The 25040-nt window shown below is 40.5% G+C and overlaps 1 protein-coding gene and 1 long non-coding RNA gene across 4 annotated transcripts in view; both read left to right on the top strand.

Annotated features, from left to right (window-relative positions):
• The first annotated feature begins 1215 nt into the window (after nt 1-1215).
• LOC122989471 lies at nt 1216-3007 on the top strand. The gene is made up of 3 exons (XR_006405076.1): nt 1216-1499; nt 1657-1712; nt 2502-3007. It is a non-coding gene; the product is annotated as an uncharacterized LOC122989471 (long non-coding RNA).
• Nucleotides 3008-9533: 6526 nt separating this feature from the next.
• The window catches only part of unc5db (unc-5 netrin receptor Db), a 185444-nt gene continuing 169937 nt past the window's right edge, over nt 9534-25040 (top strand). For 2 of the 3 annotated variants that reach the window (XM_044362146.1, XM_044362144.1), the window contains exon 1: nt 9540-9867. In XM_044362146.1, coding sequence (XP_044218081.1) covers nt 9783-9867 — 85 coding nt within the window. In that variant the 5' untranslated portion in view covers nt 9540-9782. Of the gene's footprint in view, nt 9868-25040 lie in introns of all 3 variants that reach the window. The other variant, XM_044362152.1, reaches the window with a different exon arrangement.

The following is a 25040-nucleotide window of genomic DNA, read 5'->3' as shown; positions in this document are numbered from 1 at the left end:
TACCTTTGCGAGACGAACTTGAGGTATATACTGTGAATACTTTCTATGCCGTCACTCAGAGATTAACGTTAGGGGACGAGAGCGGCTGACCAACACACACTGCAGCATTAAACAATTTAAACCAGAAAATAAGTCAATGCTCAGTGGCTTTCCCAGAGCTACCAGTGCAGCAGAGAAGCTGCTCTCCACTGCTGGAGATACAGTATAACATTAATAACAACACAGCAGAGCACTCCACCCCCCCCCCCATCTGTTATTCTCATGCAGGCAGGAGACTGTAAGATGCTTTCAAATTCATTAATACAGTTAACTTTTTAAAATATAAAAGCTGTGGATGATTGATGTTATCTGCCAGTTATGGTTTGAAAATAATGCCCCCTTTTCATCCAATCAAGAACTGGTTTTGAAGATAAGCACATCACCCTAGGCCTACAAAATAAACACCATCTTTTGTCACCAACTTTTATTTTTCATCTTTTTGTTCCGTCTTGGTATAACATTTAAATCCCTGTGGATACTTTTTCTGTCAAATCATGATTTTTTTTTTCACTGAGGTGCATGACACCAACTGTGTATGCTGCACCACGCACACTCTCCAGCCTTTTCCTCTTTTGTCTCAAAAAAAATCCAACATTTAGTTTAGGCTGGTTCCAGAGCCCTGTATTTAAATGATGGCTCACTGATAGGGCTTCTTAGAACAACTGAATAGAACCTCCATTATTAATGTAATTAGTTCCACCTGGGTTTTTGTCTGCTGTGACAAGAAAAAAGGTCCATACTTTCTGACCAGCAGAGGAATAAGATGTATCAGACTTTGGCAACAAAGGCAGCACTTGTTAGTAGAATCAATTCATTGTTGGTTTTGGTCTTTTCACAGGACTTGTTTCTGATAAGAAAAGTATATATCAAAGGTGTAATTAATATGAAGTCGGGCAAAGCAACGTTGAGGCTTACATGAAGTCTGTACTTTACCAACAACAACGTTAAAGACATCCAGTAAGTTGTCCTGAACTGTGCTGCAACATACATACTGTACATACATGCACAGATCTAACCAGACACGGAAACACCTATAAATATAATAGTAAGATCCTGTGTGTGATAGAAACTTCATATATTCATGTGTGAGCAGTGGTTCAAATGCAGATAGTGTGTGGTTTGCTCTCTTTGTATCTGTATCATCATCACCCAGTAAGCAGTGTTGGCACAGCAACACCAGTCCAAGTGCAATAAGATGTAATTTCCATAATGGTGTTGTGACCAATGCTATGTTTGAACATACCGATAACCTGCTCACTCATATGAGTTGAATCAGGCTGCTGAGAGATAAGCTCGGGACTTCTAGAGCGCTGAAGGTCAGATATTTGAGCCTCCTCCTGGATTTGTTCCATGGTGCCACACGTCCTCATCCTCCACAGCCTGCTGCAGAAACGGACCATTGACTCTATGCACACCGAGGGAATCATCTTGCACTTTACCAACAGTGTATCAATTATCAGGTAAATTAAATTTTGCCTTATTGTCTCTGTTTCATATTGCAGATTACGTGAATGTTTTAATAATGCCAGCAGCAGTTCACCAGGTGGGAATCCTGATATTGCTTGTATAATTATATTTTATTGTAGCCTAATATTTCTTTTATTGTTTCTGATTCAGGGATCCCAAGCCTCTGCAGGCATCACAGTAGAATGGTCCACCAACAGAGTAAACAGGTAAATATTCAATATTAGCAAAAGAAATTAGCTGAAACTATCTTATTAACCTCTTCTTTGTGACTGTGTGCACAGTTATATTGCTGTAGCACACACAGTTTTAATTCTGCAGAAATAATCTCATCGACTGTGTTAAATCTATATGTGCCAACAAAATATTTTTATGATGTTATAATGTATATTTTGAAGTAACATTAGACCTGGTACAAAGCAAAGACCTGTCCACAATACAACAAACATAAGAGGATGGATCAGTGAGTGCTGCTGTGTTGTTTTGTAAGTAACATTAGAAATAAAAGGCTAGCATCACATGGATGTACCTTAAGCTGCAGGTCCTATAATGGCCTCTAGATGGACATAATCCTACTTTTCTCCAACTCAAAAAGAGTCTGTGTCTTTGCAAAGAGGTTTAGAGCCATTGTTCTATTAAGAAGATGTTGAGTTAGAGTTTTTGACCACTGGAACAATATTTTTATGAGTGGCTCCCCATCATGGGTGATAGTATACACCTACCTTCGGCCGACTTCACGCCATTCCACTAAGTGACAGTTAGTGGCTGTAATAAGAAACATAGTAAAGGTATGGGAGTAGTCCAGAAGTTAGCAAACATGGATGTAAAAAGGTACATTCAACACATTTGTTGGACCTCAAGGATAATGTGAACATGGCTTTTGTTTGTTTACTACTATGTGTTAAAGGTGCCCTTTAAAGAGAGGTACATGGACATGTGTTCGCTATATTGATAGGTGTCTCAGCCATTGTAGCCGCTAATTGTTTGTCCCACCACAGCTACATCCAGGCTCTCTCCAGGATCCAGTAATTAAAATGAATGGCCACAAGTGATAAAGCGAGTGCATTACACCTGAGTTATTGGTGGAAGTACAGTCATTGTGAGCATAATGCCGCTCTGTGATTTACGGCCATCAAACGTTGGAATATGCTTCCAGCTGAGCTTAAAACTTGCACAGACTTTTATTCTTTTTTCTTTGGTACAAAAACGAGGACACTGAGCGACGAGTCACGTCGACGTTAATTTGATCATGATTCAGATTTCTAATTGTAATGAATTGTTATTTTATCGCTGGATGAATGTGCTGATATTTAAATGTTGATGTGTGTTTCCAGATTTGTCTGCATAATTGTTAGCATGATAGAGACTATGTAATGGTGTTGCATGTAAATGAATGTTTTTAGTGTCTGCTGATTGTTCTGTGTGCACCTGCCCAGGGACCACAGATGGAAATTAGCTAATAGCTAAATCTGGTGTAAATCATCTCTTCTCATTTTAGGATTAATGTTTTTCTGTGCATGGTCCTTGTAATAAAGACTAAAGACTCTGTAAAATATGTTGCTGATGTCAATGTTAATAAGATAAGAATGTGATTCCTACTATTTTATCTTTTTTGCAGTACTGTTCTTTTTCACTGAAAACAGTCTAGTTTATGGTCAGAGATGGTTGGTTATATGACATCCTGTTCTATCTGTCTTCTTATGATACAACCACAAGTCAAATCCTACACATACGGGCTTTAACTTTTAGTTTCTTACGGCTTTTAACTAGTTTCAAAACCTGCACACATAAAAACCAGGCGCGTGCATGTGATATGAGTGAAATAACAGTATCCACAAAAAACATCTTTTCCATTTACCTGGAGTGCTACGTATCCATCCAGGTAGTTTCAGTGTGATTTGCCATCAGCCCAATACAATGGAGATCAATGGGCTTCCTTTTATAGCACTCAGAGCACTAAAAAATTATATGTGAAAAAGCAATTTCTCTTTCTAGAAATCATGAAATGTGTACTCACAATAATTCACAGACCTCGTTGTGGACAGTTGCAACGTATTTTCTACTGAAATACGCCCACCATGATGGTTCTTAATGAAACTGTGGATTGTCTTGAGTAACCGCATCATGATTTCTGGAAAGAGACATTGCTGTTGAGTTTTTCAAGGTAACTTTTTGGTGCATGGAGCACCACAAAAGAAGACCCATTGAGCTCTTTTGTACTGGGCTGATGGCAGACTCTCTACGGCTGAAATCTCCAAAGCTGTTTGGATGGACAGATGCACTCCAGGTGAGGGGGAAATGGTTTTGGATGGACTGCACTGTTTGCCTAGTAAGTTGAATTTAAAATGACTTTTCATACCAAATATATATTTGATATATTATTTTTCAAAGATAAAGAAAAATGTTTATACCAGTAGTTTCTATCTTGTCTAATGCTGAAGGAACACATGACTGTTCTTTACCTGCTGAGGGGCTCAGATAAGTGGAATTGCACCTCCATGTTTTCTACCCATTTACCCATTTGTTTGAGGAAAGTGCTGTATATTTTATTACAAAATGATCAACTATGTTTAATACAAAGAAACTGCATTGTACTACTTACAAAAATGTATTTTGTCAAACTAAAACTACTTTGAATCAGTAGTTCAGCTACATCTAAACTACAAATGATTCCAGTCTGAGTCTGAAATCTCATCGTTACACGGAGCAACAACTGGACTGACACAGAGTGAAGTGTTGGGTGTATTTGAATGTTTGATTTAGTGACGAGGGCAAAACATCACTCAGGTACATCTATGGGTGTGTTATAAGGAGGAGACAGGCTGCAGGAAACTACCTAAACTACATGACCCAAAGTTCCTCTGAAAAAGCTACTGAGATTACAACTATCACCCAACTACTGTGAAATGTAGTTAAAACTGATTGAACTACACAAACACTGACTATTATATCCATGATTAGCTTTCACATCTCTTATAATGTCTCTGCTTTACATTCACAACATGCCAATGATTTTATAACCACTTTACGTTACTTTATTGTCTCTGTGAATATATCAGGACTCACTGGTGAGTAGGCTTTACTTGCATTGATATGCCTGCATAAATATTATATATTAATATAATATAATGTAATAATAGGAAGGCAACAGAGTAACTGATAAATGGGGACAAGTAAAGACCATCTTTGGGTATTTTGCAGTATGGCTGTTCTAAGTGGGAAGTCCAGTTCTGCGGAATCAAAAGCATGTGTAGGAGCATCCATCCGTTCTCCTGCACTAACAGAACACAGAGCTGGAAAACAGTCTCTTCACCAGGGAAGTGACTCTTGGCTGTGCATTTGTCTTTGCACACAGCCATCTCCTCGATGTCCACTGTTTTGAGTTTGTCCTCAGCATCGTACAGCTGTGGCCTGGCCTGTGGTCTAATCTTATGGGTGTTCCACGTTTACAACTCTTCATCCACTTCTTTCTGCACAGGACAACCACTGTTACACCAGAGGTGATGTGTAGCCTGTATCGGGTATTGTATTATTGCCTCTCACTTATAGATCAGGCCGTAGGGTACTTTAACACTGCGCTTGACTTTGCCCGTTGGCTACGACTGGTTTGACTAAGATTTGGCTTGAACCTAGCTTACCCCCACCAGGGATAATGTACTGTAAGCAAAGAAGAGACCATATTATGAAACAGTAACTTAGGGGTTGGGTGTGTGTTTGTGTGTGTGAGAGAGAGAAAACAAATTTCACTAGTGTTTCTTTTACTTCCTATTTCTGAGCAGATGTAATATTCATACTAACGACTGAAACCATTGATGCATCCATTAATCCTTCTACCATATGGCTTTAATTTGTCATAGGAGTCCATGTGCCAAAGGGCATTAGGCCCTTTAGTGTTGTACTGCTGGAGCCAAAGACGCTGCGCTCCACCTTGAGGACCGATTCCTCTGATGATCTGTCATATTGTGTCCTGCTGATCCCATTTGAATTGCCCATAGATGTAACCAGCAACATCCTTGCATCTGTCCATTGCGTTGTACTTCCTGATGCACAAAAGCTATCAGCTCATCCACATCAGTTTGTTGTTTTCTTCTGAATAGGCCCAATTTACCTCAATGTCTCTACAGAGTCTGGATGCTTATGATAATGTGGTGATTCTGGGCTAAAATCACCAATATTTCCAGTCATTCACTGCAGGCGTAATACACACCGATCGGTGTCTGTGGTGTGATGAGGTTGATCCAACCTTGCAATGTGAAGCAATGTGGTTCCTTGACAAGAACATCCATCGTTTCCCCTATTTTTCCCAATTTTTTCTTGCAAATTTTTGACTTTACAATCTCAGAGAATATTCAAGTTTTTTTCTTGTAAATTTGTGAGTTTTTACTCTTAAATTTACCACTTCAATTCAGATAATATCTGAGTTTTTTTCTTGTAAATTTGCGCCTTTAATCTTGGAAATTCTGAGTTTTTTCTTGGAATATTACGCCCATTCCCCGGCTCCATGATTTTTAAAAAAAAATTTTTATCTATAATGACTCTAATATGCTATCATAATTCCTTCATTTTCCCTTTATGGCATGTAATAAAATCAAATTTGTCTTAATGTGTTGTCTAAAATCATATGTTGAATTTTTAGAAAACATCTGTCACACCTGTTCCAGAGTTCAGAAGCTTCCAGAACCGACTCTGAGCTGCAGTCACCTTAGTTACTGTTGCAACAGCTGTCAAGCTTTCTCGATCGGCACATATGCAGTTTACAGTGATGCACCACCTGAAATCTCTGTCTGTCTGTCTGTATGTATGTATGTATGTCTGTCTGTCTGTCTGTCTGTCTGTCTGTATGTATGTATGTATGTCTGTCTGTCTGTCTGTATGTATGTATGCCCTTCGTATGTCTGGAGAACCATTCATCCAGTCTATTTCACACTTGGCAGATGCGTTGCTGTGGACTCAGGGAAGTGCATTGTTGAATGTGGTGTCATTTGGACACACAACATGTTTAATATCAATATGCGATTCTCAAGAAATAATAAGCAATGGGCCTGTTCCAAACAGGCACTGCACCAGTTCTTATTCATTTTTGAAACAATGAGTCTTAGATTTCCCACAGAAGTGACCAGTGGTAGCAGAGAGCCAGCTGCTGGTGACCAGTGACGAGGTTACTGGTTTCTAAAAGTGGTGGTCACTTAGCAGCTGCTTTCACTTTACAGTCATCACCACAGTACGCGTACGTTTTGCCTGCCTTCAGGGGGTAAATGGTACCTAATGGAAAATTGCTCAATCTCACAACCAATCAGGGGCCACCAGGACGTACATACATATACACACATACACACATACCTCCTCAGGGTGGAGAGAAGACTGCAGGCAGCACTTTTTCATTAGTCAGTGCACATTTCTGTAATTATGTATGATATATGTTATAAGTAACAACTGAAATGTGTACGCACACACACACACACACACACACACACACACACACACACAACCAACAATAACAAAAACATTTTTTTTTATTAAAATATGTATTACTTACTGTCTTTAGCAGATTTTATCTAACATTACAATAAAACTCAGTCTCCACCTTCATGTTTCCAGATGATTTGTTTTAGAAAGAAGAACCCTGTAAAAGGCTCTTATATGTACGCAATAATATGCTGCTACATGCTCTAATGCTAAAAGAGCTTCCCTCTTTGTGTTTCCCTGTTGAGCTGCGGTGGAAGTATAGTAACAAAAAGAGGGACTTTGGCACTAAAAAGACTGTAACGTTGAAAGATATCTACTTGATTTGACTCATGTGGAGCCCCGTACATAGCTTTAGCAAACCTCTGCATAGCTTTAGCAAACATCTGCATAGCTTTAGCAAACCTCTCTGCATAGCTGTGAGTACTCAAAGCAAAGCACAAACTTGGAGAGATTCTGCGCTGCAGTTGCAGCTTTTGATGAAGAACAATAATGATCGGGACACCTCTGATTCCTCTGATACAGAAATATTCAGTCCACAGATGAATCAAGGCTGCATGCAGGCCTTCATGCTCAAAGACTTCATTCTGAATATCTGATTTCTTTCTTTTGGCTGATTGTCCATTCAAGGATGTAACTAGTATCCAATATGAATGTAAAATTACATTGATCTTATAAAGATGTGTGATTTGTATAAAAAAAAAAATTTAAAAAAATGAGACTTAATTTGCAGGAAACCTTGAAGTTTTTGCTCTTAATTCTCAACATTTAAGTGTTGGCCTCCTGCCAACCACCAGTCATCTCAGGATGGCTGCTGTTAATGTAAGTTATCTTTGATAAATGAATTAAGATATATTTATTATCATGGAAGCACCTACATATTATAATCTGAGCGTTCTGATGTGCTGAAGGTTACCTGCCTCAGTGTTCAGTTTGTGTATTTATATCTATAAATTGATATTTGAAGCCATTCTCATTACAGAAAAAGAAATGTATTTCTTTCCTTACAGGCGGCTACATTCAGCCTTTAGTCTTCCAGTGAATATGAAACAAAGACATTACATCTGATGCATCTTGCAGGGGAATTATTTGTAACTGCACATATGTGTTATAATTGCATGTTTGCCACATGAGAAATGTGCCATAAGCTGCTCTCTGTTGTAATTATTCAACTGTCACATGTGTCATTAATGTAGACAAATGAAACTGTAGATGACAGACGTGAAAACAAAGACTTCAGTGTGCATCAGAAACCATTAAGAGAAGAGTCCGGTGGCTCTACTTGACCTGCACTGCCAGCTGCAAAGAGCAAGTTGACCTTGGCTGAAGTCTTCTGTCCTCCACCTGAAGAGTCCAGCAGTGTGACACTGAAACATCACATCCAACGAAGAGGAGAGAACATATTTAGAACATCTCAGGTGCTTCTTCATGTTAATCCCAGATTGACTCCATGATGTTGAGATCAGAGACCATCTGCTGCAGGACTCATCATTCTTCTTGTTGTTTTATGACTCTAGCTGTCTGCTCGGGGTCATCGTCATGTCATGAATACATCTGGGAGCGATCAGACGCCTCCCTGATGGTATCGCATACTGGATAAGAATCTAAACATGTAGGGAGGACAGTACTGTAAATGTTGAGGTTATTTGGCAAAATCTCTGCACCAAAAATAATAACCAAAAATGAGCTCTGGGCCTCTATTGACTAGTAATTAGTCATTAGTTTGTGGTAAGTTGATTAAGCACACACTGATCATGTAAAGATAAACTGAAACAGTAAAGTCCTTCAAACTGGATTTTAACTCAACACCCCCCCCGGCAAGAAGAGTCCTCTAGATCATTTAAAAATGCTGGTGTCTCATATCATCTCACTTTATATGGTGCTTTAGTGGTGTGCACAGTATTACCAAACAAATTAGCAATTCAACAAAAATCCAGAAACTAATTGCCACACAGTGAACTCGCAGCCTTCAGGCCCCTGAGGGTCTGGCTTTGCCTGCTTGGCCCTGTTGCTCATTCAGCACTGCAGCAGGACAACTTCCAAGAATGTGATTTTTTTTTTTTTTAAATAATTATCCGAGTGCTTATGATTTTTTAAAAAGATTTTTGTGACAGTAACAAATTCCAGGCTTATTCTTGGCCCCAGATGGGGTTTTGTAGTCTTTAATTATTACTGTGTAACAGAAGAAGGATGCCAACGTTTCTTAGAAATGTGTTTGGCAGTCAGGAGCTTCCTGAGCTACTATGTTCTGTGTCTCACTCTGACTCCACTGTCTCCTGATAATTATCAGCAGGTTTAGATATTTGACTAAGTTTCCTGTATCTTCTCTCCTCCTCTGGTCAGTGTTCTCCAGTGTGACCGTGACAGTGATGCAGTGTTGGACTTGTGACTGCTGCATTACAGATGGAAGTGATGTTTTAGTGATTAGGCCTACATGTAGCCTACCCCTTGGTCTCCTCCTCTCCGCCTCTCTCTCTCTCTGCCATTGGTTAGCACGCAGCAGCTTCGGGATGATGAAGCCTGGGGAAGGGGGGGCGGAGGGGGGGTAAACTCGGAGCGCACGTCTCACCCGCTGCGTACACACGCACAGCAAAAGTGAAGTGAAGATGCTTCTTCCCTTTCGATTAACAGTCCAGCCCGTAAGCCATCCACTCCTCTCTCTTCTTCTTCTTCTACTACCACACCGCCAAACTGTTCCCTGCCAGGGTTTACAGGAGGAACTTGTCCAGCTCGGAGGAGGAGGCGAGAGGAGGCAGCAGCGGGGATCCGGAGCAGCGTCAGCCCTATAGCGGACCCGTGGACAGCTCCGCGGCGGTATGGGTGCGCTGACAAAAGGACGTTACCTCTCCGTGATGGGCCTCCTGCTCCTTGTTTATTGCACAGTATCCGTCATCTGCAAAGGTAAGAGCATGCACGGCTACTTTGGGTGTCACTGGTTTTTAAAGGCTTTTTCCTCTTTTTGTGCCATCCTCGTGGTTACGCACCGCTTGTCACGTTTCTTTCATGTTTTTTTGAAGCTGTTTGATATTTTTGATGCTTTGCAAATATAACAGTGTGCATATTTAAATTTGTAAGGTGTGTTTTTTTTTGCTTCATCCTCGGACTTATTGCCACAGTTTGAGCTTCGTGTGTCTCAATGCGCAGCACAGCCTTTTTGATATTGATTCATCAAGCCACACAGCTACACTGTCAAGTTCCCGCACTGTTTCTCTTTTTCCACATCCCGGTGTTGAATCCCGCTCAAATCGATGTTAATTGTCCGGTTTTCACAGTTTCAGTTGTTGCAGTGTGTTTTTAATGACCGCGCTGCATCCAGCAGGCATCAAGCCTGAGCAACAGGCATGTCAACGCATTTCTCTCTCTGTGAGTTACTGTACTCAACCTGTGAACGTCTGTCTTCATTTTAAAGCGATCCTCTCCCTCATGTCATGTAGTGGATATAGTGTCGGTCAGGGAGGGGGAGGGAGGGGGGGGTCCAGGCTCCACCAGGGCGCAGGGACAGGCGTTCATGTTGAATTCAAGCACAAAATACGAGAAGCACCACTGACCCTCCTAAAAATGGTTTTTGAAAGGGCGGGAGGGCTGAATTTCAGTGGGGTTCCGGGCTTTTCAGGAACATTTGATAAGTGATTTAAAGCCGTCTGTGTCTGTGTTTGACAGGAAGATGAAGAACATGTTTTAGACATATCTTACTGTGGGTGGGGGTCGCTCTGTGGCCCAGTTTGATGTTGTATTTCTTATCTTATAACAAAGAACAAATAGAAAGGATGTAGATGTTCATTGTAGGGACTCTACACTGCTCTGAAACTCGCCCATTTCCATCTATTTTACAACACAAGCACACGGCTCCACAGTGATCTGTTTGCCTCTCAGTCATCTGTTTGTGTCACCAGTAGGATACAGCAGCCTACACACCAGCCTGGTATTAATGTAGGTTATAGTTGATGGTATTTGGTTGTGATTTAGACTCACTGGATGGGGGTCCACGCTGCTGATCTGAGAGCTGTAATCGATTGAGGTCAACAGCATCACAACTCCATTGCTCACCACAGTCACTGGATAACACGGGTCTGTTAGTGTGCTGGTGAATCTGGTGAGAAGCACTGGTGAAATCTAGTTTCTGTTTCATGGCTAAATTGTGAGCTGATCATAGTAGTCGCTCCGTTTTTATGTTTCACACACAGCGAATGAAAACAGTAAATTCTGCGATGCAGCTTTGTATTTTGGCTCTTCAACCCTGTTGGCTGGTAAAATAAATCCTACTATTCACCACCATGTGCATGTATTCATGAGGTGTAAGAAGTTTGACCAGAGATTGATTCTCCTACCCAGGTTGTTTCATTAGAAGACGTTTTACGGGGCTGAAAAGGTAAATTTTACACACACAGATGTAGCGTGTTTCTCTTCTTTCCTGTCCAATCAATCTTCTTGCCACATCTCTGATTTTTCTTGTGACCCATTTGGGAGGCCTGACCCCCAGGTTGACAACAAGTGATGTAAGCAGTAGATAAAAGCAGGTATGCACGATATGAATGATGAAATACTCCTGAATGTCAGAGTTTTAAAATTGGGGGGAATCCTTGAAGGTGACATCAGTAAAAGTACAGCCAGAACTCTTCAGTGATGCTTTTTACACATTAAATCATAATCAAAGAGTTGAAAAAGGCAAAAGATCCAAACAGTCTGTGTTGTTCGCTGCTGTTTTTGTCACTTCCTGTGTGGAATTAGCTTCATTTAAAGAGGCTGGGACTGTACTCGCACTGATGCACTTAAAAGTCTGTTATTGCACCTTTAATGCTTCTCTTCCATCTGCAGGAATCAAACTGTCTCCAGCTCCTCACATACAGCACAACGCCTTCTGTGTTGCCATTTCTCTGCGTGTCACATCAGTCTCAGAGGCCACAAATGTAACGACAGGTGTCACAAGGACATTTCTCCACAAGGTTGACTCTATGAACCAAACAGCAGAGAAACACAGCAGCCCGGCACGGCGGGACTTGACAGCGCTAGCTCGCACTCAGCGAGATTTAAGCTCTTAAGGATCAATGGTGATGTTCGCGGGGCCGTCGGCTGGGAATGAGACTCACGCAAGGGGTCACGAACGAGGGCTCCTCCTGTGTAACACGGCAGCGAGCGAGCACGGCGTGGCCCCGGGGGGGGGAACGTTAAAAGGCTTTTAAATCGTGTTGGTCATAAAACACAGCCACACATCAGAGATATTTCGGGTTACAGCTTCCTGAGCCTGGATGACTATATTAAGTATCAACTGTTTCCATGTATGAATCTCCTAATGAAGGCCTGCATACATATGGATGCACTGATATGTAATATCCCTTAAAACCTGGCGTTTGATGAGGCTCTTGTTGATTTATTTGGGACTTGATTAATTTATGTGATGTGTGATTTAGTGAGGGAGCAGCTGTGTATAGAGAAAGAGAAATAATGAGGAAGGGGATTATCTGATATTTGATTGAGGATTGTTGAAGTCACCTACTTCATTTGCCAGTAATTCAACATGCGCAGGTTTTCCTGATGCTATATATGATTACAGGAATATGTTGTGGGATTAGTGAACGGAGAGATTCTCCATTTTGTGTGCATACATACATCCATGGAGGAGCAGCAAACATCTTCCTGTAGATGCCTTCACCACATGGCGTGCGATGCCCTGCCTGTCGCTACGACCTCACTCGACATGTGGACACCGCACTTCTCTCCCGGCTGTAGTTCAACCTTGACCCTCTGCTGCAGATTGTAGCCTTCTGTTCTTTTCTTCAGGTTAGGCAACAACAAAAAAAAAACAGTAGAGTACAAAGGATGCACAAAATTGAAGCTACTTTTGTTTTCAAGAGAAAAAATAAAAAAGCTGAAGGTTTTTTATTTTTGCTGTATACAGGGCTTTCATGAAAACAGACAAAGGTCAAATCTGTTATTTTCCCTCAGAGGAAGTAAAGGGGCTCTTATATTTTCCCTGCCGATCCCAGAATGAATCATCATAGTCAGGCTGCCGTGGGTGACAACGTGCGCAGTTCAGTGCCCAGATTTACATTTAAATGAAACCAAATGGCTGTACATTCAGAAATGATATACAGTAATGATGATGGTAATAAAAGCAAAGTCCTTTTTCATATTGGACCAGCTCCTACTTGGGATTGCTGTCACTGGGGGGAGACTGTGCAGGTACAATCTGTGAGTTATGTCTTTGCTATGTCAAGACTATTACCTTCACATTTCAACGAGTGGATTCATCAACCTGCTGCCTAAGAGGCTTAATGTAGTCGGCAATCAGGCCTGCAGCTCATTGGCTCCTCCCGTCCCGCTACTGGTGGCTGCATGGTGCTTACATTCAACTTCCTCCAGCTGCTGCATCTCATTTAGATCTGATATATTCAGGATGTCTGATATCAGGTCAGAAATAACAACGCTTCAATGATAATACATATTATTATGATATTATATCATATACAAACATTAATAGTTTTAGTTAGTAGCAAATGAATATGTGTAATGTGAAACATGTTGCTCGTGGTTTTGTGAGAAGTTGATTCATTAATTAGTTAATTGACAGACTTTAATTGGGAGATATTAATAGTAATAGATTCATTATAAAGTCGTGTATTAAGTAAGAACAATAAATGTGAACATTCACTGCTTCTATCACTGCAAATTAAAGAGACAAAAAGAAAAAGAAGTCAACAGCTGGAGGTTTCAGTCAAAGTAACACATTAAATAATATTTAAAGACGTCATTTTGGCCTCCAGAGATGTTGATGGACGTTTTTCACCATTTTCTGCAGTTTTATAGAACAAATGATAAATCAATCAATCAAGAAAGAAGAAAATCTGCAGATTCATTGATAATGAGAAGGAGAGCTGCAGCTATATTTCAGTTCAGCCACCTCACTAGTAATGATTTATAATAATCACAAACAGCAGCAGACATTTCACTGATCTGCTCCTTTTTGCTCCTTCACCCTCAACTTTGCCGTTTCCTGAGAGTCGGTGTGTTTGATGCAGGTTGTTAATTAAAACTCCTCAGAAAAACGCTCGAGTCATGATGGTCTAATCTGTCCTGGATGAACGCTGCAGCTTCCATCCTACTTTAATCTGAGGGGACGGCAATCAGAAGAGAGGGTGAGAAGGCCCTCTCAGTCACACTGCTAAATCATGTAACAAAGCTGCAGATAGCGTTCATCCATCTCCGTCGGGAGATCAGTCTCTTAGAGCCACACGTCTTCATTCACACAGTCCTGTCTAGACTGCAGCTCTTTGCATGTGGACACAGCTTTCTTCTTTCCAGGATTTTCATGTTTTTTTTTGTTTTTCAGTACTTGTGAAAGAACTCCCTGAGGGTGAGAAACACTTGGGATTTAAAGATGGTGGGCAGAGGATTCACTCTACTGTATAATGATAGCAGAGAGGAGTATGAGGTGTATTGTCTCACTGATGAGATTAATAGACATCTGTGTTCATATTTCATTCAATATTTATTCATTTTAGGCATTTAGTCCATATTGTTTAAGTGCAGCAGTGACACTATCATAATAGTGATATTATGTGCTGCACGGGTCAAAACAAAAGCCCAGACAGCACGAGCAAAATATATTGAAATGTAAATATCGGTGGAATATTCCTACATCATAAATAATAGAGGAGTAGTGTGAATAGAAAGAACAAGCATGTAGATTTTTCCATCTGTCTGTGGGTGATAACTTGTTTCTTTACAGACACACAACAGTAAAACTGAGCTTAAATATTCACAGCTGTTAATTGAACATCATCTTCATTGAAGATTCATACATGTGCTCTAAATAAACACATTTTTATTGCTTGCAAATTGTAATTAATTACACTTGTACTGTGGTGCAATTACTCTCAAGCATCAGTAGGAGCAGAACACGGCGGCGCTAATGTGTGTTCCTCACATTCATTCGGCCTTTGCTGCTGCAGAGCAAACGCTGGCGACACATCAGCAGCGCAATATACTCCACATTTAGAGGTGTCAGGTTGTGCAGGCTCCATGAACTTCTTCATATCTGTGTTTTTACAGATGGTGAGCACCAGATGAGCTTTTTACAAGGCTGCTTTATGATAGCATCCTATTTAGCAATCCTCCAAGCCGCCATAAGGCCTACTGTGTGTGTGTGTGCACGACTGTGCCGGCGTGCACACACACACACACAGTAGTAATCAGGAATCCCACACACAGACTTTTATTTATATCACATTGCTGGGCATTTTGATAGCATCTGGGTGTGAAGCTCTATAGAATCAGAGTCAAGTGAAAGGCGAGACCTCATCGCTTATCAACTCCGAGAGAATTCAATATTGTTATCGAAAAACATGTCCTCTTGATGTATGGGTCATGGCTGGAATCTATGTCAGCCGATCTCCAGTAAATGGCCTTTTGAATGACTGGAGTCTCCTAGTGAATATCTCACCGATGTAAATGAGTGTCACGCTGCACCTTTCAACACCTTCTGTTTTCATTGTACAATCTTTTCTTCACCAAATAAGCTCTAACCTGGTTGATGTGAGCATTTGCAGGTGTCTGTTATTCTTGGCTTGTTACATTAAGGCCAATATGGAGTGTAGTAAATCAGAAAGCGTAGATACAAAGTGTGAAGGTCAGGATTTCATTTAACTAAGAACACAGTCAGGATGGTAACCCAGCAACGTGAGCTGGCTCCATTCAACAGCCAGTAGTTGTAGAAAACCCTGCTCGATACATAGATCACAGGTATTTTTCTTTGGACACCTGATGTATGGCTGCTGATATGCCAACCCTGATGGTTCTGTGCTGCTGCTGCTGTACCCACTCTCATGGCCTTGGGTTAGCTGTTCAAACATGTCCTCTGTTGATCCATGGTGCAGCAGCAGACCTACTGGGACAGAACAGTGCTGAAGGACAAGTTGTGATGAATGGACTGCCGGGTAACAGTCTCAGCTCACTGTGTCCCGTCCTACCTGCCTGGAGGACCTCTGGGCCTCGCTGGTGGCCGCATGTTAGTCATTGGACCACACCGTTTGTGACCGTTGGTTGACATACAGGAGGTGCTGCAGAGAGGGTGAGGGAGGGGGTTCGATAGTAATATCAGTGGCAGACATATAGTGATCATGATAATCATGTTATTGGGTGAGTGAACATTGTTGTCCTCGATATCTTACACCATTAATCAATTATTCTGATGATCGATCAGAAGAGTCACTGGTACCAGCTTCTCAAGGTGACTGTTCTCTGCTTTAATCTTCATAATCTCTGGGTTCTGGACTGTTGGTCAGATAAAATAAGCAATTTGGATATGTCTCCTTCTGCTCTGGGAAATTATAATAAGCACATTTTATAGACAAAACAATAAATTGATTAATTGAAAGAACCGGCAGATGAATCCATAATAAAAGGAACGGTCAGTTACAGCCCTGAATGATGTATTTACAGTCGTAAATGAGTTATGAATGATTTGTTACTGGTTGTAATACAGGCCTACTGGGGAGCATCGTGCTGCTTTTATCTTCCCAACAACAAGACATGAATCCAGCGTCCATCTGAAGGCAGTAACCAGAGCACGGCAGCAGCTTTACCAACCAGAACGTCACTGTTCAACAGAAAACAGGCCAGCTCCGTGTCACCTTGCCCGCGTGATGTTTCGCTTTGCTGTACTTGCATTTTTCCAGCGCTGTAGGCTCACAAACCTTTTAACAGCAGGTTGATGCCCAGAGAGATGCCAAGAACAATCAGAAAGAAGCATCACAGGCAGAAAGCTGTTATGTGAGGTGGGAATATTCTTCTCTTCTCTTCTTGCCTTTACATCTTTACAGATGACACAGTGTGTGGGTGATTTTACATTTTCAACACATTTTGTTCATGATTCATTTAGCAAGTAAACATATATTACCAGATTTGTTTGGAACGTACACAATACTGGTTAAAAAAATACTACATTTGAATATTACTACTTGTGTTTCTTCAACTGTTACATAGACTGAAAAATGGATTCCTGTGTGGCTGATAGCACACCATAGATAACACAATCATGTATAAATTACTTGGAGAAACTGCTTTGCTCAACAAGTGCAGAGTGTGAAAAAAGCCTCTAATATGCCTCGAGATTTACTAAATTATTCACCTGCAAATATATTTTGTCACTCACAGATTATCAACTGCAGCTTAAACTCACATTAGACATGTGCAAACACCACACAATTTAAACACGAATGAGCACAATGTCTTAGCATCAAGCTGCTTTGAAAACTCCAATCTGATCTGCAAATAATTACTGGACTAACTCAGTCTAATCATAGCTAAAATATTGCTCACAGAACAGTATTTGTCACACATGGATTAGCCCACAGAGTGAAAGCCTCGGAGTGAGCGCCACACTGCCGTTTTACTGGTAGACTGACTGACCTAAATTTGGCTCCTGATCAAAATCTTGTACATTGGGAAAAGTACATTTCCTCCTTAGAAAAGTTTCTTTTTCAGTTCAAACTTTTCAGTTTTCATGAGGGTAGTTTCACATAATTTCCTCCCAGAGACAGTCAGATGAAACCAGTCAAACAAGTCAGCTTAGAATGAGGAAATCTGAAAGATAACCAAACCGACTGGCCCAACAAATCACACTGTGGACTGCTTTCCAGATGTGACTTTTTACAGTTGTTGCTACGGCAATGGCATGGGACTGTTGTAAATCAGAGCTAAATGTTCTGACAGTGCATACATACAAACATCAATGATAATGTATGGGCCTGTGGTGGTTGGGCTTTTAAATACTACACTCAAGAACTCACATTTCAAATAATACAGGAGGCTTTGATTGCTTAAAATATTTTGGTATATAATTTTTAAATTTAAAGGCGGTAATGTATTCCAGACTCCTCTTTTAATCAATTAATTGGTGATGGTGGTTGAGCGCAATCATATTTTAAATTGGATGAAATTTTTCATTGACTTGATGAGACAGAAGAGACGTTGTAATGATCTTCAGCTAACTGGACATCCATGTGTAAAGTATGATAGTGTTGATATAGTATTTTATAAAGTTGCTCTATGGACTGTTGCATTATAAAAGCAAAACATCATTATCACAATACCTCTGAGACATATACAGTATATGTATATGTACCAAGAACAATTAAGATCTTCCTGACCTCTAAACCATGGTTTACACTATTAGCTACTGTTTCAGTGTTGGTGGTGTTTTAAAGTTCCCCCCTGGGAACTTCCTGTTATACTCCTACTCCCTATGGAAGAAGAAAAAAATATCTTTAAACTTAACCTCATACTGCACACATAGGCATCCATAAAAGGTTCAACCAGTAGCACTATCACTATTCAGACATCCTGTTTCAACAGGAAGAACATCAGATCAAGAGAGTAATGAAAACCTGCCAGTTATGTAACTTTCCAATGGTGAGGAGCATAGATCTTTCTAATCATATGTACATTGAATGTATATCAATAATGCTTCCCAATAAATTACAAACACAAATTAGCAAAACTAAAAAGTCTTGTGAAAAAGCTGTTGGTTCATGTGGCCAGAGAGAGGTTGAGTGGGTCCATTGACCATGAATTAGCTTTATTATGAACAGAAATGAGGTGCGATGCTATGGAAACTTTGGTGAGAATAACATAACAGTGAGAGGAGGGGGTGGGGAGGGGGGGGGGGGGCAGGGACACAAGCAACACTATTGATGAGGATTGTAGTTTCAGAAAGATCACTGGCAGTGTGAGATGGAGGCTACCAGTCGTTTCCACCATGGTTTTATTATGGTCCCACACAAAGCACAGCAATAAATTAGACAATGGTACATGGATGCTTTAAAATGCTACACATGCATTTTTAATATTTTAGAAAGCTCCCAGCTTTGCTTTACTCCTCAAAGGCACCTTCTTGACCGCCTCCCTGTTTTATGGTCTATCTGTTTTGTGACAGTCTGTTCGCTCACTAGTCACATGAGCCATGTTTCTCATATAACATTACTCACTGTAAGCATCAACCTGGATTGACAAATGATCAGAACCAGCCTCTCGACAGTCGTGGCCACTGTGAAACGGAGGGTAATATGAAAATACATTTAAAGCCTGTCACCGGCGCGGCAGAGACATCAGGCATTAGTTTACAGCGTGCAGTGATGGGCTTCGGCATATTTCAAGATAGACTTCTGGACAGGAAAATGAGGTAGCCATGTTTTGATGATAGCAGACAGCTGCTGCTATTTCCTCCGAGTTTCTTAGCTGGAAGATGATGAAACACCTGGTATGTGTTCCCCCTCCAACCTTCCGCTGGTTGTTCACAACAACTTTTTTTTTTGGCTTTGTACATCACTGACTAATGCATTAGTTACTGTGTTTTAATGAGTACAGAGTTTGGCTATTTAACTGGTTGTCTGTTGACTTATAGGTCCTGACAGCCTGGCTTGTGACCTGCTAAAGCATTTAGAATATGAATATTCCATCGTGCTCTGCATTGCTTTGTCTTGGCGGGTAGTTGCTATATAACACGTCAGTTCCTCTTGTGCCTGAGGCATCCTCCTACTGCCTTCTTTTTATGCTTGAAATTTCCTCTTTTGAAACTCATTTTGGCTTTTGATACAATCTCAGAGTTCTCCGGGGTCAGCACCGCTGCGGCTTACTCAACCCTCTCATGTAAACCAACATGTACTCATCTCAACCTTGTGGGCCATGTTGGATCTTTGCTGATTTGCTGCAGCTTGTGCCCACACAGCATCCCGGGAAAATGTTGCTTTTGTTGCTTGTTTTGTTTGTCTTCTTAAGCTGCACTAGTGTTAGATTGAATTAATAGTAGTTATGAAAGAATATGGCGTGCACCGGCCCGAAGCTGCTGCGTGTTTGGGAACGTCTCACGTCAGCCGCTGGTGTCTCTTCTTATAGTTTATGACATGAAATGCCGTCCAGATGAATGCTGTCTGAAGAGATTCTCTTGTTAATTGGATGCTTAGCGGTAACCAGTGTGCAGTCATGATGGCAGTCATGCTTCCTCGTCTTTCTATAAGTACTTTGAAGTGTGTTATAAAGAGATTTCCTCTGGCCATCACATTTGACACATGCTGTGTGTTACACTGGCAGAAAACAAGTACAGACCTCTACCTGCACATCGGAGGCAAAGGAGTACAGATCTAATAAATGTTCCTTTTATTTAATTATAATCTGAATGAGTATATGTTGTACAACCATGAACCATGAGTCTTTGTATTCAAAAGACTGAACAAAGCAAACGGCTGATCTTTTTACTTTTAATTAAGTCCATTACGGAGAAGACATACCTTTTAACTTGTGTTCTTTTCCAGTACTTTGTTATAATAAAGCTCAATTATAAAAATGATAATCATTAAGTTTACGTCATTTCATCAGATTGAAAAGTGATTGAGGTCATCGGTGTCCGCTCATCGGTTGCTATAGTGCAAACATCCGTGACTGTACACACGCAGATTCACTTAACGCCTTACAGCTGTCTCGCCATGGAGACGGCTCGTCGTCGTCGTCTTTGTGGCGGCAATTACACCTTTTGTTTGCAACACTCGAAGCATCATGGGAAAACGCGGTCAGAAAATGGAAGAATATATTCACCTCACACGAAAAAGCAAATCAATACATTATATAGTTATTAAAACATTTTTAAGCTTTTTTTATTACTTTTTTTATTATTTTATTAACTCAAATTATTTAAAATTGCAAAAATATTTTTGAAGTAAAATGTGTGTAGTATGACTGACGTGCCAATTAACTAAGAGGTGCAGTAAGGTAGAGTTGACTGACTATTTTGATAATTAGATGATTGTTGTAGTAACATTTACTGGTTCCAGAGTCTTAAATGTGGGGGATTTGTCGTCTTTGTCTTGAGACAGAATTGGAAAAATTGAGACATTTGAAGATCAACTTCAGAAAGTATAAAGGTCATCTTTCACTATTATCTGACATTTAATTGAAAAAAATATTTGGCAGATTAATTGATAATAAAAATAATAGTTATTTACAATAAGCCTTTAGTAATAAGGATTCAAATGGAGAACAATGATATGAAACAATGCTGAAAACTACTGCTGGATATTTTGACTGTTGACTGGCTAATTGATGAAATCACCACATCATTTATAACACATTTATTCACCAATAACCTTTCATAAAAAGCATAGTTAGAAGTTTGTCTCCAGAGACTAATTGCACGGCTGCTATAAGTAAGAAGAGCTTCCCTCGGTCTTTGAGAATGGCACTTTAATGTCAGATTCTCAGCAGAGGGACACACACTGAGATAAGAGTCATCTCTTTTTCGTCAGCCTCTCAGCCGTGCTCAGGGCATGTGAAATCCATATCCGCTCTGCAAGTCAAAGATCCCCTGCAAAGTTAGAGAAATCACCTCCCAACACTAGAAAGCTTTTAACGTCACCCGCTAGCAAGTCAAGCATTCGCTCCGGCACCAGTGAGAGTGGAAATGGAGTGTTTTTTTTATGTAATGAACATTTTAACATGATTAATAGGCAATGGCACTTATTTACAAACTCTATCAAGGTTTTTTTTGCAGCAATATGAATTTGGAATAATGCCTAATTAATGCAAAATCAATAATTGGAGTTGTCAAATCTAGTTGGAATAAACACAGAGATATTTGTGCACCAGGTGGTTATTCAGTCGGTAAACAGAACCCGAACATGTGGTTGAGAAACACCAGGAAGTAAAACCACAGTCACTAAATGTCACCAGTGATTCTCTGTAGAAGAGTCGCAGCATCCACGGTGAATAGATGCACGCCGCATACGCAGACTGTGTGGAATAAATTAATGTAGCCCATCACTACCTTAAGTCCTTGAGTAATGAGTAGCCCTCAGGGCTCTATGGAAAGCAGAATGGTAATTGCAGACAAAAAGGTTTTCGAAAATCATTTTTAGACATTTTTGTTGCACTTCAGTGGCATCTGGAATGTTCCACATTTTGTTCTGCCTCTACCCGCCACAGGGGAGGACAGGAATAGAGAGAAAACACTTGTCTCATTCAAGAAAAGTAAAAAAGCACAAGTAAAAAAATAAGACAAATATCCTGACAAGAATTAAGAGGCATAATGGATTACATAAAATCTAAAGTATAAAACCTTAAACCCGTGTCATTTCTTCTAATCCCCATGAGCTGCTTCTGCTTAAGGAACATAAAGTGCTACAAAATACACTGCTGCACTTATTGTAAAAGCAGCATTGATTGGAGCCTCTTTTATTACTCTTCTGGTGATGATAAAGATGGAGTTTTGCTCTTTTATCCAAACCTGCACTGTAACAAGTACATATAGCTCTAAAGAAGAGTTTAGATGTCTCAAAGCATAGATGAGAAAACTGTTATTTCACACAACACATTAATGCCAGTAGTAGTATTGAGCATGACTGCTCATGCTCAGACGTGAGTCTTGTTTGCTGCCATCTGGTTTAAAACAGCGCTGTATACACAACGGTTCCCCCCGCCTGCAGACTCTGACCATTGACCAACTGGTGGAAAACTAATTGCTTTAGCCGTCTTTAGTACGCCGCACTAACCTTGGGTAATTTAACAACGAGTGCACAGCGAGGGAGGTCCGGCTTTCTCGCTTATCCTCCACTGCATCTGTCCCTCGAGCAGCCTACTATTGATATTTCTATGTCGTTTGCTCTGCGCTCACTTGGAAGAACAGCGTAATTGAATCTCCATTTGCAAAGCAACACAATCAATGGAGAGCAGGGTTGCTTAAGAGTTTACATTTAATGGTATGGACAAGCACACATTGCATTAAGGGAAATAGAATTAAGGTTTTTTTTTTTCCAATTTTTGGTTGCGTCCTTTGTAGCAGCACGAGTTGCATCAGCCACCAGCAGTTACAAAGGGTTACATCATCATGTTTTTATGGTTTGCTGCATGGTTGTATTAATTGAAATGTAACTTGAAGAAATGATGAAATGAGTCAGTTACTGGAGAGAACAACACAATGTCACTGGTCACTCTGATACCTGTAGATGGGGATTTAAAGGGGCACTCCAACAATTTATTTTCATTTTTTTTTTCCCATTCACAACTTTTTCCACAATTTTTATTTCAGTCCATTAATGTCTTTATGCGCAGCACAAGCACAATCATTAGCTCCTAGTGACACACAGCACCAAGAATAATCAGCTCAGTGTGTTGCTGCTCTTAGAAGACTTTTTTGAAAAATGATTTCCTGTTTGTATTTTTTTTTTAAAAAAATGATTAAAAAAACTCCAACTGCTGTGCTGTGTATTAACAGCTCACTTGTCCAGTTATGGAGGGAAACTGCTTTCACAATGTTGAATCTATTGTTGTGCATCTGTAAACTCCAGCAGGTGAGATGCTGCTGCAAGATATTACTGATGTTTGATTCCATAGTTCAGATTTACGCATTCATGTCTCAACTGTTGATCAACATTTAACAGTTATTACTTAGTTAATAAGGTATTACTTCATAAGTTCTGGCCTGCAGGCTGCAGCTGTGCGTGTTAGACCAGTGCTTTCATCACAACTGGAGGTGGATGAATGTATTTGTTCTTCTTAACCATCGCTGCGTTTCCACAACTCTGACATTTGTTTTTTTTCACTTCTAAAAATCTTTTTCTCTTTATGTAGATATATCCTGCAACCCGTCATCCTGAGATTGCAGAGCTTGAATGAAGATTATAATCATTTTTATTAATCATGCAGGCCTACATGAGTGAATTATTAAAAAGCAGCAGAGGCTTTAGATACACTGACCTTTATTCCCTCGTATGGCTCAAGCTCCAAAAACACTTCCAATAATGTGACTCAGTAGTGTCTCGTTACAGCTTCCCTCCATGGTGCAGCTAAATGCAATCTGAGATCAACCTGATGACATCACAATGACATCATCCAGGCTGAAGAGTCCTCTCAATGGGGAGTAAAGTGAACATGATGTGTGTAACTTGTGAGGCTGTTACAGGTTCGTCCTTTCAATAGAATTTACAGGTTTGACTTCCAGTGAGATTTCAGATAATGTTATAATTTGATAAATGGTATATCTCTGTGTTGTTTGGCTTTGAGCGGCTCTGGTATTAAACTGTGTTACTTTGTTGGGATTGTCCCTGGTCAGAGGCCTCCTTTAAAGGCCATGTTTGTCATAATCAGTTCTTTGCTTTTAAATGTAGTGAACCATGCTTACAGGAGGAGACAAGAGCTTAAATGTCAGCCGCAGACCGGGTAGGAATCCTCTGCAGTTTGGCAAGGACATCTTGTCTGGCTCTCTTTGGCAGACAGCAACTTGAAGTAGTAATTGCTTTTTAGCATCACCGGGGTTTGAAGCCAGAGCGAATGTAAATACGATCAAATGAGATTCTGATGGTGGCCTGAGAGGCGGAGGGGTGAAAAGTAATAAGAAGAAATGATATCACTGGGGAGAACAAAGTGCAGTGATTACATTTATTTCCACTGGCCTATTACTGGAGCACTGGGGGAAAACGAGCGCTGAGCTTTCTGTTTTTGCAGTAGGCCACAGGCCGTTAAGAGCCCACAGGCCTTTTTTATTCATGACATGTCAGAAAAACAGCTCGCTTTACCGTCGTCCTTTGAGACTTCTGGGATGATTTGGACTGGATTCATTTGTGGGGAAAAGCATTTTTTATGCTTATAAATTTCAATTCTGGTTTTAAATATCCAAATGTATGCTCGTAGAGGACGGATGTTTAGCTATTACCGCAAATTGCCCCTTTTTTCTTGTTAGGAAATCTTCCAGTGGGATAGATACTCGTCATCTATTAGCTCGTGCAATTCACTTCCTGAAATAGACTCCGTGCAGAATGGATGTGCATGTCTGAAAACTCACTCAGAGTTCTTAAAGTGTTTGAATTCTATAATTTCTGTAATATTATGGTCGGGTTAGAGTTAGGACGGAGATACATCCTCAGATTTTAGGCACAAACAAGGATTGGTTTAATGTTTGTGCATCCTAATGGGCAAAGTAATCAAAGCGCCTGTCGCATTTATCATCAGATCATCTCCAGGTGTTCACACTGCCATCCTTATTAGCCACTGTTGCCGTGCTCATGCACATCATGAGCCTGGGTGGCAGCGGC

Source organism: Thunnus albacares, chromosome 2 (assembly GCF_914725855.1).
Source record: "Thunnus albacares chromosome 2, fThuAlb1.1, whole genome shotgun sequence".
Classification (NCBI taxonomy): Eukaryota; Metazoa; Chordata; class Actinopteri; order Scombriformes; family Scombridae; genus Thunnus; species Thunnus albacares.
Note: the sequence above shows the minus strand (reverse complement) of the source record. Positions and strands in the feature narration are given on the sequence as shown.